This window comes from Carlito syrichta, unplaced genomic scaffold (genome assembly GCF_000164805.1).
Source record: "Carlito syrichta isolate Samal-C Ts95f unplaced genomic scaffold, Tarsius_syrichta-2.0.1 Scaffold301887, whole genome shotgun sequence".
Taxonomy (NCBI): domain Eukaryota; kingdom Metazoa; phylum Chordata; class Mammalia; order Primates; family Tarsiidae; genus Carlito; species Carlito syrichta.
Window position 1 is genome coordinate 277,270 of NW_007245983.1, and position 14,813 is coordinate 292,082.

The following is a 14,813-nucleotide window of genomic DNA, read 5'->3' on the forward strand; positions in this document are numbered from 1 at the left end:
CAAAAAAAAAAAAAAAAAAAGAAACAAGTGAGGGTACTCAAGTGGCAAGGAGGTTGTGAAGTCTGAAAAGCCCATCGTAGGTGGCAATACCTGTCAATGTGCAGGGCAGAAGGAAACGCCCTTTGCCAGGCATGGTGGCTCATGCCTGTAATCCCAACACTTTGGGAGGTGGAGGTGAGAGCATTGCCTGAGTCCAAGGGTTCGAGACCAGCCTGGGTGACTTGGTGAGACCTCAACTCTGCAGTAAATCAAAAAACTAGCTGGGCATGGTGGTGTACACCTGTAGTTCCATCTACTTGGAAGGCTGAAGGATCACATGAGCTCAGCAGTCGAGACTTCGGTGGCCGTGAGTGTGCCACTGCACTCCAGCCTGGGTGACAGAGTGAGACTCCGACTCAAAAGAAAAAAGAAACCCCCTTCATCTGAGCAAAGGCTAGTTGCATGGAAAGCTAATTGTCTCTCTGGGCAGGATCTTCTCCATAGTTAGAATTTGGTTCCTGGCCAGTTCCTTGTTGGAGCACACCAGGCTACACCAGTGAACAAATCTGGCTCCCCTGTCCCATGCACTTGTGGCTCAGCTCACCTTGCCTGTTGTGGCTCTCAATTTGCTGCCACCACTCTGTAGGTGACCTCGAAGACCATGCAGGACCCTGTGTTCCAGCGTCCAGCTGTAGGAGGAACACCAAATGGTGAGGTTGGGACCATGGATCTGGGGCAGCTACAGAAGGAAAAACAGGACTTGGAGCAGCAGCTTACAGAGAAAAATAAGGTGAGGATGCCCTTTGCCTCAGCTGTTTGTATCTCCACTCTGTCCCTGTCCTAGAATGATTCAGTCAGAGGGTCCTGCTGGTGCTACAGGAACCTCTTGGGGAGATGACCTGTTTCATCAGAAGCACTTTCCCCAACTGTTCGCCTCTTGTGTGCTGTCCTCTCACACTGTCCCCAGTCCTCTTCTCCCCGCACTGCCATAAAGTACTGTCTGAGTGCCAGAGCTTGAGCTGCTGCAAGCCCAAGTGTTTCCCCACTGACTCTGCTGTCCCTGCCAGGCCACTGGGTCAGTCCCCTTACCTCTGCACTTCCTGTCTACAGCTGTGAAGGAATAGCACTGATTCTTGTCTTTAAGTGTTTTGGAGGGGGCAAGTGGAATGAAATGAAAGTGTTTATTAACTTCCCTGTAAACTTTTTGGTGGTATTTGGTAGAAGCTCACTAAATGTCATGATTTTGCTACCCCCGGCCTCTGTACCTGTAAATTCAGGGTCTCATTTGATCCTGGTTTTTTGGGTATTTTGAGTTGGAGTCACTCTGTCGCCCAGTCTGGAATACAGTGGCACGCTCATGGCTACCACAGCCTTGACTTGCTGGACTCAGGCGATCCTTCCACCTCAACCTTCCAAGTAGCTGAAGCTATAGGCATGTGCTGCCACACCTGGCTAATTTTTATTAATAATTTATTGTAGAGACGAGGTCTTGCTATGTTGCCCAAGCTGGTCTTGAACCCCTGGGCTCAGGCAATCCTCTCACTTCTGCCACCCAAAATTCTGGGATTACAGGTGTGAACCTCCATGCCTGGTCTTGAACCTGGTTTTTAAAGTGTCCTATGTGTGCTGGTTGCTTATTGTTCTGGCCTGAAATCCTGCCCCTGAACTGTGTGTAGTTTTTTTAGATCTGTAACAAGAGGGGAAGTGTTCATTCTCTCTCATTTAATCTCTTGCTGTGAAATATAAGTTACACACAGGAAAGCGTACAAAACAAATACGTGGCTCAATAAATCAGGAAAAAGCAAACACACTCTGAACACAAATCAGGACACCACCAACATTCCAGAAGCTTAGCCCTCTCAGGTGGCCCTCACAGTTCTGCCAGTCACTACAGTCCTAACCTTTATGGAAATGACTGCCTTGCTTTTCTCGTTTTACCACCTCAGCTTGCATTCCTAAACACTCAAGTTTTGTTTTCCCTGTTGGCGAATTTCATGTGTCCCAACAGAACCTCTGTCTGTTGAGTTTTCAGCCTCACTGACCGTGGAGCCTTCTTGCCTCTTTAGCTAAGAGTCCACAATCTGTCGTGACAACTGCGGCTTTCCTAACACCCTCAGTTCTCTGGCATCTCTCCCTTTCCAGACAGTCCCGGCCAAGTCTCTGGTTAAACCCGAGTCTTCCTTGCTCCATGCACGCAGCCCTGGAGCCCAGTGTGACTGAGGAATGCGCAGTCACACTGGTGGGTCTCCATGAAGCTCAGCACCACCGTCCTCCAGGAAGCCTGGGGCTCTTCCCAGGGCCTTTGTGCTCCACTGCCCTTATTCCAGCTTCATTTCTACCTCCTCTTCTCTCTTCAGCTCCAATCCTGCCTCTCCCATCCTTGCTCTTCCGCTAGCATCCTGCTTCTCTGAGAAGAGTATTTCCACAGCCCCTACCTGGGCCTTCCAGTGACATCATCCAACTGCCTGCCTAGGCTCTCTCCTTATGCACCTCCCTCTCTGGTGTACTTGTACTACATTGTAGTCAGCCTACCCCTTGCTTTTTTTTTTGAGTTGGAGTCTCACTGTTGCCCAGACTGGAGTGCAGTGGCCGCTCCCGGCCACCGCAGCCTCGACCTGCTGGGCTCCGGCGATCCTTCTGCCTCAGGCTTCCGAGTAGCTGGAACTACAGGCGCACGCTACCATGCCCAGCTAATTTTTTTGTTTTATTGTAGAGATGAGGTCTCACCAAGTTGCCCAGGCGGGTCTCGAACCCGCGGGCTCAGGCAATCCACTCACCTCAGCCTCCCAAGGCACGGGGTTGCAGGCTGAGCCACCAAGCCCGGCTACCCCTTGCTTTTTCTTGGAGACATTCCACCCACTCACATGGATAGTATCATGCAGACCATCTTATAAGCACACTTTACCCACATCCCTTACAGCTGCTGCCATGTCTCTCTGCATTTCTCCCACACTGACGTGCCAAAACCACCTGCCATCTCCACATTCACTCCTCCTTGTTTCAACCTTGTCCCACCAGGCTCTCCCACACCACTCCACCGAAAACTCTTGTCAAGCTCATTGGACCAACTAAATCCAAAAGTCAGTTCCTACTTTCCCTCTGATGAGCCTGTCGGCAGCATTGGACTGATCTCTCTCCCTCTTGAAGCTCCCATCTATAGCTGCTCCTTCTCCACCGCCTCTGATGGGCCAATCTCCTCACGTTCCTACATGCTGTGGCCACAGGTTTGGCCCTTGCACCTCCACTGCATGACACTTCCCCTTGGTAATCTCACTGTACCCTACGCTGCTGGCTTCACACCCCGTCTCCAGCCTCATGCGTCTCTCTCCATGTGTGTCTAAAAGGCATATTAAACTTAGAAACACCAACACTTGCACTTCGCTATGCTCCCTCACTTCCACAGCCTCTTTCCCTTCTCTGTCCATGGTCAAACCTTGGAATTGTCCTTACCCCCCTTGGTTCTTCTCTGCCAGCATTCAGACAGTTAGCAGATCCTTTCAGCTCTCCCCTCAGACTATACTTGGAACTAACTGCTGCTCACCACTGCCACCTACTCCAGGTTACCGTCATCTCTTCTCTGGAAGATGGTGTTGGGCTTCAAAGTCCCTGTCCCTCTCTCTCCCAGGCCCCTGTTGACTTCCTACCTCTTGATGCAAGCCAGAGTCCTTGGCCTGCAAAGCCCTGTGTAGTCCGACCCCCTTTTTACCCTTTTCACCTCAGCCCCGTCTGTCCCCCTCTCTCCGTCAGCCACATGGTCCTTGCCTTTCTGTGAATAGATCAAGCACCCTCCCAATAGATCAAGCACCCTCCCAGCTGAAGGCCCTTGCACTCACTGAGCCTTCTGTCTGGAAGATTCTTCCCCCGATTACCCTTACTTCCTTTATGGTGTTATTTTATCAGCAAGATCTCCCCTGCCACCACTGACCAACCTCACCACCAGAGCCTCCTAACTGCTCACCTCACTATCTTTTTCTCTATGCCTCTTATTACCTTCTGATACACTGTGTCTTTGTTTATTGACTCTTTTCCCTCCTGAGGACAGAATATTTGCTGTTTCTCCAGACCCTACAACAGTGTCTGGCACATAGCAGGGACTCAATATTATTGGATAAGTTAATGAATGAGCAAAAGAAACCAAGGAAACAACATAAGATAAAATAGACCAGGCATGGTGGCTCACGCCTGTAATTTCAACACTTTGGGAGGCTGAGGCAGGAGGATCACTCAAGCCCAGGAATTTGATACCAGCCTAGACTACATAGCAAGACCTCATCTCTAAAAAAAAATTTTTTTTAATTAGTTGGGCACGGTGACAAATGCCCATAGTTCCAGCTGCTCACAAGGCTGAGGCAGAAGGATCACCTGAACCCAAGAGGTTGAGACAGTGGTAAGCCATGATCATGCCACTGTACTCCATCCTGGGTGACCCTGAGTGAGACTCTGACTCAAAAATAAAAATAAGATTAAAAACAAAAGATGTATTTTGGGGGAAACGTCCAGCCTCATGGTCAACTAAGAGAATACAAATTGAAACCACAGACGCCTTTTTTTTTTTTTTTTTTTTGAGTTGGAGTCTCACTCTGTCGCCCAGACTGGAGTGCAGTGGCCACTCCCGGCCACCGCAGCCTCCACCTGCTGGGCTCCGGCGATCCTTCCGCCTCAGCCTTCCGAGTAGCCGAAATCACAGTCGTGCGCTACCACGCCCGGCTGATTTTTTGATTTATTGTACAGATGAGGTCTCACCTGCCCAGGTGGGTCTCGAACCCGCGGGCTCAGGCAATCCACTCACCTCAGCCTCCCAAAGGTGCGGGATTACAGGCTGAGCCACCAAGCCCGGCTGACTATAACGTTTTTTAATTGAGAAAATAGAGTTCAGCATTTCTAGTGAATAATGGAATGCACATTATATTTAAGGCTTATAATACTAAGTATCACTCATTAAATATAAAATAAGTATTATATGTAAGCTTCATAATACTAACTAAACTCACTAATTAAATATAAAATAAAATTAGGCATGGTTGCACATGTCTATAGTCCTAGCTACTCGAGAAGTTGAGTTGGGAGGATTGCTTGAGCCCAGGAGTTCTAAGTTCTAATCCAGCCTAGGCAACATAGCCAGATCCTGTCTCTTTAAAAAAAGAGAGAGAGAAAATAAATAACTAAAATATATAGGCCAAGCTCAGTGGCTCAGTCCAGCACTTTGGGAGCCCGCGGATTCGAGACCAACCTGGGCAACTTGGTGAGACCTCGCCTCTACAATTTAAAAAAAAAAGTTAGCTGAGCGTGATAGCATGCACCTGTACTTCCAGCTGCCTAGAAAGCTGAGGCAGAAGGATCGCTGGAGCCCAGCAGGTCAATGCTGGGGTGGCTGTGAGTGTGCCACTGCACTCCAGCCTGGGCGACAGAGTAAGACTCCAACTCAAAAAAAAAAAAAAAATATATATATATATATATATATATGTTTATATATATGTTTATATATATATATATGTTTATATATATGTTTATATATATATATGTTTTTATATATATATGTTTATATATATATATATATATATATATATATATATATATATATATATATGTCACCCAGTGCTGGTGAGTTGTACAGAAAAACTATGATCTTTTACCTTTCACAATTAGCATTGCAAATTATTAGGGCATTTCATGAGAGCAGCAGTGATGATGCTAATAACCATACATCTGGCCTCAGTGTCCTGCTTGGTGATCATAGCACATAAATATAATTGTGACAGAATCTATCATCCAGAGCCATTTCCAGCTGTGCTGGGTGTAGGCTGCACTGGAAGCAGGCAGAAAGGATGAGCCCGCAGGAGGGGTTGGGCAGCACTGGGTCATTTGTATCCTGCACAGAGGGACTCTGACCACTTGATGGCCATGTGGGATCTGGAGATCCAAGAGTTATCATTCTGTTCTGTTTCCTTTAGACCTTAAAGATGGTGAAATGTGCATCTAACGACTGGCTTTTTATGGGGGTGGGGGGTTTGTCTCAGACCATAAAGCAGATGCAGCAGAGGATGCTGGAACTCAAAAAGACTCTGCAGAAGGAGTTGGTGAGTGCTCACGCAGTGTGCCAGCCCAGGTTTCTCAGACCCACCCCTACTGCCTTTGCCCTCCCTGATTCTCTGGTCCTCCTGGGCTCCCTTGCTGCCTGATGCTGCTTCCCTTCACCAACCTGCCAAGCTGGTTGCAAGGGATCACTGGGAAGTCAGATGTTAGCTGGTGGGACAATGGCCTTGCCAGCTTGTACATGCCTCTGAGCGGCTGTGTGGATTGGCCGTTGCCTGCCTTCCTGAGCCTGAATCCTGTAAATAGGGGTTGCTCTGTGAGGTCATTGCAGGGATGTCTGTACAGTATGAGTGTGGCGAAGTGCTTGGCCAGACGTGGGACGAGAACAGCCCCTCTGTACCAGGCCTCAGGAACATCTGTCTTGACACGGATAAGGAACATCCGAGTTTCCCCACATGACCTCACTCTGCCCTCAGTTGTCAACCCCACCTGGAAATGCTGAGCCTTCCTCAGGCTCTGGCATTTCCTTCCCAGGTGGAGCCTTTTTTCCCTACAATGGTGACCACAGCTTGGGCCAGATACATCTCCCGTGTGATTTTTAGGCCTGTCTTGAAGGTTTTAATGTAGCATCTTCTCCATTGGCTTTTCAGAAAATCAGACCTGATAATGAGCTTTTTGAAGTCCGGGAGAAACCTGGACCTGAGATGGCAAACATGGCCCCTTCTGTCACGAATAACGCTGACCTGACTGATGCTCGGGAGATCAACTTTGAATACCTTAAGCATGTTGTTTTAAAATTCATGTCCTGTCGAGAATCCGAGGTAAAGTGCTGCTGAGGTGCCTTTTGGGTATTGAGCCCCAGCTCTGCAGTCTGTCCTGCCGGGCTTCCCACCCAGCCCATTTCTTCCTCTCCCGCACTCTGACTTGACCACCCACGTGGACCCTTAGTCATTTCTCCTGCTGGCATTGACCTGCTCACTGAGCAGGGAGACCATCTAGGGAACTGGCTCCTGGTGGGAGATGTGGGCTCCACTCCTAAATCCTAACTTGGATGCTGAGGCCAGAGGCTGGAGAACTCAATCAGCCCAGCGTTCCTCCATCCTGCCAAAGAGGACAGCTGAAGGAATTTAATTTCTCTTGACCCTGCCAGTTCCCGCAGGGGGGAGGGGGAGGAAGAGCACCTGTCATTGCTGTCAAACCTCAGAGGACCAGGTCCTAACCCACCACCTGGTCCGTACTAACCAAGGGAAATAGGAAACACTGCCCTTTAGCCCCCTAACTCCCTGTCCCTGCCCCCACCTTACTCCCACCAAGGCCCATGGCAGCAAAACTTATTTTGTTTCAGGCTTTTCATCTAATAAAAGCTGTGTCAGTGTTGCTGAACTTTTCCCAAGAAGAAGAAAACATGCTCAAAGAAACCCTGGAGTATAAGGTAGGGCTCTCTAGTCTGCTGTTCTGGCCTCTCAAACTAGTTAGCACTGGGCAAATGAGACCAGCTCTGGAGGCAGGTAATCAGTCACGGCTGATGCTCAGCTGAGCCACTTTAGGATGAGCCTGACCTAGGCAGTATGTAGTGAGGACACCCTTTGTGCCCAGATGCCTGTATTGTACTTGACCAGTTGGCCTTGTATTTCTCAGAGCATTCTCATTGATATCCTTTATTTATAGCCCTAGGTCTAGCCTTACATCCAGACGTTTTAAGAATTCCAAAAAAGCCAGGCACGGTGACTCATGCCTATAATCCCATAGCACTCTGGGAGGCAGAGGTGAGAGGACTGCCTGAGCCCGGGGGTTTGAGACCAGCCTGGGCAAGTTCACAAGTTGTAGAAATGATCTCTACAATAAATTAAGAAAAATAAGCTGGGTGTGGTGGTACGTGCTTATAGTTCTGGCTACTTGGAAGGCTGAGGCGGAGGGACTGCCTGAGCCCAGCAGGTCAAGGCTGCAGTGGCTGTGAGTATGCCACTGCACCAGCCTGGGCAACAGAGACTCCTACTCAAAAAAAAAACCTAAACAGATCTGCCTAAGTGTTATGAGAAAATTGCCTACAGTTAATTACCTACAGTTCCACTACCTTGTTCTTGTCAATTCACTTTTTCCCCTCATTTTCCTCTCATACTTAGGATGGGGCCTACAGACTGGTCACTCAAACCATCTTGCTCTGCTCAGAGCCAAAGTCAGGATGTATGCGGGCTGGAAGAGGATAGGCCCAGGGAGGGGGAGGGGTTGGTTCACTTTTCTCTACACCAAGTCTCAAGAGCCTTTTCTGTTTCAAACACAGATGTCGTGGTTTGGGTCCAAACCAGCTCCCAAGGGCAGCATCCGGCCATCTATCTCAAACCCTCGGATACCATGGTCCTAGAGGGAACTACCCAAGGATGGAGCTCTATGGGTTGACTCTTTTTCTGTGAAAAGAACACTGACACACCAGTCTGGGTGGGTTTTTAATCACTGTAACTGCAGTATTTTGTACAAGTGTCTAAACATTGTTTACAAGACTCAAGGCTCACTTTCTTGCAGGCTGACATGAACCTCAGGGGTTAGCTGATCCTGTGTCATTCTGGTCACCAAATGGGAGGGTCCTAGCACTGTCCAGATTTCCACAGTGCTGCTAATACCCCAGCTCTGGCCAGCACCCCATCTGCACCTGAATCCTGTAACTTTTCATGTTAGCACTTACAGCTGAAGCGATCATCTGCCAGGTGGCAAGTGAGTCATCATGTGATGACGCTGGAGGTAGAGACAGCCCTTTGAAATGGTGCCCAGCAGGCCTAACCCACCTGCTTCTGCTAGGAACAGCCAAGTCCGTGAGGGTTGCTTTTTAGAATGCAGACAAGTTAGAAGAGGCTTTTTATACTTTCCTCTCAAGAAAATGTTATTTCACTTGTTTTTCAAACCACCTAGAACTTCAGATGTGTACATCTTTAAGGGCCAGTGTAGATGAAGAATATGCAACTTTGAGACGGTATCTCCATTTTACTTAAGATAACTAACAAATATGTAAAAAGATCCTTAGTACCAAATACACTCAATTGCCTTTTTAATGAATGTACTTGTCTTGGATAGGTTGCTGGTAAACCATTTTAAACTATTTTTTATAGCTAAAGTTCTTCACTATTATAAACATGTCTTCTGTTTTACAAAATCCATTTAACTGGTGTTCTTAAAGGAAGATCCAAGCATCAAGAGGAAATTATTTATAAAATAGGAATTCCTGTCCCTTTGTAATTTCAGTAGCATTCTGTGGCATCTGCTGCTCTCTGAAGCAGTGGTGGTGTTTCGTTGGCTTTGCCCTTGCTTCAGGGATGTGCTACCGCTGGGCAGATGTTAATCGCCTGTCCTCCACTTAAGGACTATCTGCTGTACTCGGTGGAAGCAGCAGCTCTTCCCCCAGCCTTGACCAAAACATGAGGCAGTCTGCTTTGTGTGTGGAGCCACTCTCTCCCTCATCCTACCCCGTATGTTTCAAATGACACCACATCCACGTATGGCATTCAGACAGCCCCCGGTGGCTGCAGTACTTCAGATCATGCACATGGCTCTGGTAGTGACTGATTAAAAAAAAAAAAGGTACTATTATTGAGGAAAAGGGAACATCCTTGTTCTGGATAAGCCACAATATCGAATCTGAAGAAAAAGCGTTTATTGATTTATCGTTTGATTAAAGTTTCATTGGTTAAATAAAAAAATGAATTCATAGCTGGAGCTCCTAAATTTATTATGAGTTATCCAATAGTGTAAGTTGTTTCTCAATTGTGCTTAGGGCCAAAATATGTATATAAAAATAAATCTCACAGAAAAACAACTATCTGCAGGTATGAAATAGCAAGCCAGGGCAGCAGCCCCTCGGTCCCAGCTCAGGCTCTCTGCCATCTGAACAGCCGTTCCCCACGACCTGCCTCCTCATAGCGCTCTTCCTTGCAGACGTCTGTCCCATGATTAGAATGCGGTTTTCCATTTACCTGGTGGAACATGAAACAGGAGTCCCTTCTGTTCTGCAATCTTGACAAGCAAGAGGTAGCTTTCTTTTCAAAGTAGGATTTCCTTTTTTCAACTGTTTCAGGAAAGAATCGCTAAGACTGGGTAGTTCAAGGCGTGCCAGCGGCAGCTATACTTCTGTGGAAGCCCGGTATGACCCTCTATGGCTTCTCCAGTCCTTGAGCAGGTCTCACACACACCCCACCTCCCACTTCCCCGGCTGTTTAAGATGTAGCTGTGGGGCCTATTCCCAAGCCTGCACACACTGAGGGAGAATTCACTGATTAGGCTTTCCTCCTGCATGTTAAATTTCCTTCAGCTTTAAGAGGAAGAGTGGAGTAAATATTCTAAGTGATTTAATGCACTTTTAATTGTATAAAACTTTGTGAGAGAGACAATATGTATAGCCCTTTATATGAGCATTGGATCTTGACCTCTCCTTCAATGTTGTAAATAGGGATTGTATTATCTAAAATTGCTATAGATTCATTTGTGGTGCAATACACTTTTTGATTAAAGCTCTTCAATCCATATGCAGCTGCAGTGGATGACTTGATGTAGTTTGGTGTGTAGTATTTCTTTGACTTGTTCAATCCTAGTACACGGTATCCTGTATTTAATGCTTCAAGGCCAACTTCAAGGGCTAGAGAACATTTGCCTTTCAGAAAGAACCTCCCCAAATTGGGTTTGAGTGAATAAATGTATGTAATTTAATGACACCAACAGCTTAGTCTTGCCTCCCAAGAATTGCAGCAGTTCTGCAGACAGGCTGGAGAGGGGAAGATTGTATCACTTTGATCAGAGTCTATATCCGAGGCCCATTTGACCCAGAAGAACTTCAGGAATATGAATGGAGTCTTTACCTCTGACAAAAAGCAAGCTGCAATTTCATATGCTGAAAAGGAAAGAAAAGCATTTTTGCCCTTCCAAGAGGCTTACTGTTATTGGTTATAGGGAATGAAATTATGCATATATGTTAGCTGATGCTCTCTATTTCTGGCTGTTAGTTTTTGCTTGTTTTTGTGGTTTTTTTTTTTTGAGTTGGGAGTCTCTCTCTTGTTGCCCAGGCAGGAGGGCAATGGCATGTTCGTGGCCACCGCAGCCTCCACCTGCTGGGCTCAGTTGATCCCTCCACCTCAGCATTCCAAGTAGCTGGAACTACAGGCATGCACCACCACGTCCAGCTAATTTTGATTCATTATAGAGATGAGGTTTTGCCAAGTTGTTCAGGCTGGTCTTGAACCCCTAGGCTCAGGCAATCCGCTCACCTTGGCCTCCCAAAGTGCTGGGATTATAGGTATGAGCCACCGCGCCCGACCTGTTAGTTCTTTAAAGAAAACTTGTCAGTGCAGCAGTAAGAATACTCCTGCAACACAGCTGACCCAGCATTGGGAGATGGTGACAAGGCATATCTGAGGCCCACCCTCAAAAGATTCCAAGTGCAATCACAAACTGAAGACTTTTAAAGCCTTGATGAATTATTAAATGTTTGGCACTTTATTAAATTAAATAAGCTCCAAAATTACATACAAATCAAAGGAGTAGGAAACAATAAATAGTTATTCAGCACAATGCCTCTCTGTAGCAGCCAGCAGCACTATAGGCAAGGGTGAGGCTTGCTGTACTGCTGTGGCAGAGGGCCTGTAGATTGCCATGCTCGCTCCCCAGGGATGGCTAAACAGAGACACGTCTACCCCTTCCACGCTGAGTTTCTGGAACAAACTCTCATTCGTTACCATCCCACTCGTTACCCTTTTTTTTTTTTTTTTTTTTATATACATGAAACACACTGCAATGTATATACTAATAAGCCAAGAGCTTTATTGATGCAGCAGGCACTTTACAAGGAACCCAAGAGTGGCTGCCTTCTCTGGGAAGACAGGATGTCTGTACAAACTCTTGGGTCTTTTCCACTTCAAAAAACACAAACTCTCCCTTTAACCACAGCCCTTGGATCTGCACCTGCCTGAATCATCCCTCCCCCGGTGCACATAGGTACACCTGACCAACGCTGGCCGGCCACTCTAGTAGACAGAATGTCAGTTCTGCATTACTTGTAGACAAAGGCATAGACTATCAGATCCTGCAAAGGATTTAGGAAACAGTAAGACAATTTCTCCCTCCACCCTGAAAATAAAATACATTTCAGCAGATACATGTCCTGAAATAGTTTAGTTGGGAGTTCCTAGAAAGATGGTCCATTGTCAGTCCCTTCTTCACCAGCCTGGGCATCCACAATTCTTCTCAAGGTAACATGAGTCTTTTTTTTTTAAACAGTCTTTCTTGCTGTAAGAACTCTTATAATGGAGCCTAGTCCTCCTACTGCTAAGGCCTGTGGGGGCAGGAAAAGGAAACGTGTCAGATGAGACCTGGCGGGCCAAGAGGGAGCCTAGCCTGCCAGGGAGATGGGGCCAGGCACTCCCTGACCTAGATCCCACCATGTCATAGACCCTCTGAAAAAGGATCCCCATGACAGACCTCATTCTAGGGAAAGAGCTCTGTCCTGCAGCCACGGCTCCTGAGAGCTGCCAGCTCTTGGGCAGAACCAGCTTGAGGACACTCACCAAACAGATGGCAGAGCCCTTCGAGTTTCCCTTTGGACAAGCTCTTTGTTGCCAGCCTGCCAGCACTGCCCTAGGCACGGACGTACACACAAGCCCACTGACGGCAGCCTGCTGGTGTGGCTGACAGGCATCAAACAAGTTGCTCTAAAAGGACAAAAAAGCCTGACCATCCCATGCAGAGGATTGCTCGCTCCCCGCAAGCCCAAGCCACCCTCACCTACTGAGCCCAGAAGAGGGGAGGCTGAGGAGGTGCAGCACGCCCACCAGCCACAACCACAGCCCCGCAGCCAGGCTGCCCCAGGGGACTGACTGCCGTAAGAGCTCTCTTCAGACTCAACACTGAGCAACCCGGGAGGGAAAACATGTGAGTAACAGCCTGTCTCCTGTAGTGGTAGGTGTGCTGACTGCCGCACTACAGGGTGTGCAGAGGAGGGGGCCGCTGTGGCCCACAGGCACAACACAGGCTTGACCAAAGGACCTGCTCTTGTACCAACACAAGTGAAGGGCGGATCAGCTCTTTCTACCAATGGTGAAGGCCACATCAAGTGATGTTTTCTACCCACTGCCCCCTCTGGCTTGGTGAGGCTCAGGCCAGGGCAGGAAGCCCTCAGAGCTGGCTGGAGGGCTCAGCCTGCATTTCTAAGTCCACCCCCACCCCCCGCTCCCTCTCCCCCAGCAGCTGCCTCCACCAATGCAAAAAAAGTATCATGAAGTCCCAACCAACCAACAAACCTCCCTCCTACCTGGGACTCCCCATCTACCTTACCATGCCATGTCACCTGCCCCTGTGTCCTGTACCAAGGGTACCCCGTCCTGCCTGGCATAAATCAGCAGCTAAAAATCAAAAGCAACTGCAGTTACCACAGCCACTAGATCCCCACCAGGTGCTTCCTTGGGAGCAGTAACTAATCAGATACCCTATGCTTAGACTCGTCCCCTGACCTCATATGCCTAGCAGACTCTCCTACGTTTGTTTTAGAAAATTTGGCCTCCTAATCTGAACCTTAGGGTAAGTCAGTAGGCTGCCTGTGGGGGTCATGCATTCACATACCTTTTCATGCCATTGGAGTAACACTGCACTGCTATTTTCTGTGGGCTTCTCAAACCCTTTATAAATGTACTTCATTAACAAGTCAACGCCGTTTCTGTCCAGTGACTGCACAGCCTGCTCAATTTCACTGCTCTTAAAATTGGTGAGCACTTTTAGCACCACGCCCTGGGCTCGCTCCTGCAAAGGAAAGAAAATGAGTGAGGCCCAGAGCCATAGCCCAGGCGCAGCTAAACGCCCCCGTGGGCGCAGGAACACTTAACCAAGTGGTCAGCAGTCACCAGAAACACTGTCCAGCTTCTAATTCATCTAGAATGGTTACAATAAGTAAGCTAAAATTACTTTATTGGTTTACATTTCAAATTACTCCTTATTTATGCCAATCATGTATTCCTCTTATTTTGAGGGCAATAATAAGTGGTTTGCTAGGGACAAGCATCACTCTTTTTTATGACACCAACAAGGCCTTACACAACATAAGATCACAATGGTGGGGTGGGGGTCCATTTTTTTCAAAATAAAACAGGTTTACTTGGCCTCAGCTTCTCTCTCTCTACGCACCCAGGAACAGAGGAGCCATTCCCCTGCACCTTTGTGTCACCAATGGCTGTCACAAGATGCCAGAACCCCAGCTTCAGAGACCCCTTTCCCTGGACCAAATTTTAGCCTCAGTGATGCAGGAAGCACACCTGTATCTTTTTACTTAGTTTCTAAGAGGCAGGGCATCTTAAAGTCACTTAAATCCTTTGCAAATGAAGCCTACGCAATAGCCTGTGAAAGTAACCACCACTAAGTCCCACAGGGCAAGCTAATTTTGCTAATCAGTCAGGGCTGGGGTGGCTTCTCACCCCACTAGACCTGGGGAGGAGCGAACATTTCTTTGGGGAGCTGTTATTATAAACACTGACCGCTTTGATGTCAGAGAAAGCTCAACATCTGGGGAAGGTCAGGAGGCTCCCGCAGAAGCGCTGCCTAGAGCCTAGTGCCAGCTCACTCGCACAGGTGCAGAGAGAACAGACGCTGTCCAGAGCCCCAGGAAGCTCCCTCTCCCACAGGGCAGACAGATGACCACAGCCCTGGTCCCAGCACCCGCAGAACCGCAGCACCACCTCTTTACCTTCACGGCTTGATTCTTGGTGTTGACGGGAGAGTTCCGCAAGGCTGCGTGGAACGCCCGAAGCATGTCCCCCGTGCATCCCACCAGTTAAGGA

The 14,813-nt window shown here is 48.0% G+C and overlaps 2 protein-coding genes across 4 annotated transcripts in view; one reads left to right on the top strand and one right to left on the bottom strand.

Annotated features, from left to right (window-relative positions):
• GOLGA1 (golgin A1) overlaps window positions 1–10,546 on the top strand; it is a 65,453-nt gene extending 54,907 nt beyond the window's left edge. For 2 of the 3 annotated variants that reach the window (XM_008055575.2, XM_008055576.2), the window contains 5 exons: window positions 626–769; window positions 5,997–6,056; window positions 6,663–6,833; window positions 7,358–7,444; window positions 8,294–8,922. In XM_008055575.2, the coding sequence (XP_008053766.1) occupies window positions 626–769; window positions 5,997–6,056; window positions 6,663–6,833; window positions 7,358–7,444; window positions 8,294–8,374 (543 nt within the window). In that variant the 3' untranslated portion in view covers window positions 8,375–8,922. Of the gene's footprint in view, window positions 1–625; window positions 770–5,996; window positions 6,057–6,662; window positions 6,834–7,357; window positions 7,445–8,293 lie in introns of all 3 variants that reach the window. The other variant, XM_021711147.1, reaches the window with a different exon arrangement.
• Window positions 10,547–11,464: 918 nt separating this feature from the next.
• Window positions 11,465–14,813, bottom strand: ARPC5L (actin related protein 2/3 complex subunit 5 like). Its single transcript, XM_008055578.1, has 3 exons — window positions 14,720–14,813; window positions 13,606–13,782; window positions 11,465–12,322 (listed from the first exon to the last, which is right to left on the bottom strand). Exons 1-3 carry the CDS (start codon window positions 14,783–14,785, stop codon window positions 12,260–12,262), a joined length of 306 nt encoding a protein of 101 aa, XP_008053769.1. The 5' UTR covers window positions 14,786–14,813; the 3' UTR covers window positions 11,465–12,259.

Excerpts from the sequence above, each read along its gene's own strand:
- ARPC5L (XM_008055578.1), bottom strand. The coding sequence starts at position 14,785 with ATGCTTCGGGCGTTCCACGCAGCCTTGCGGAACTCTCCCGTCAACACC. Across the intron at positions 13,783-14,719 it reads CCAAGAATCAAGCCGTGAAG|GAGCGAGCCCAGGGCGTGGT; the intron begins GTAAAGAGGTGG and ends TTTCCTTTGCAG. Across the intron at positions 12,323-13,605 it reads TACTCCAATGGCATGAAAAG|GCCTTAGCAGTAGGAGGACT; the intron begins GTATGTGAATGC and ends CTGCCCCCACAG.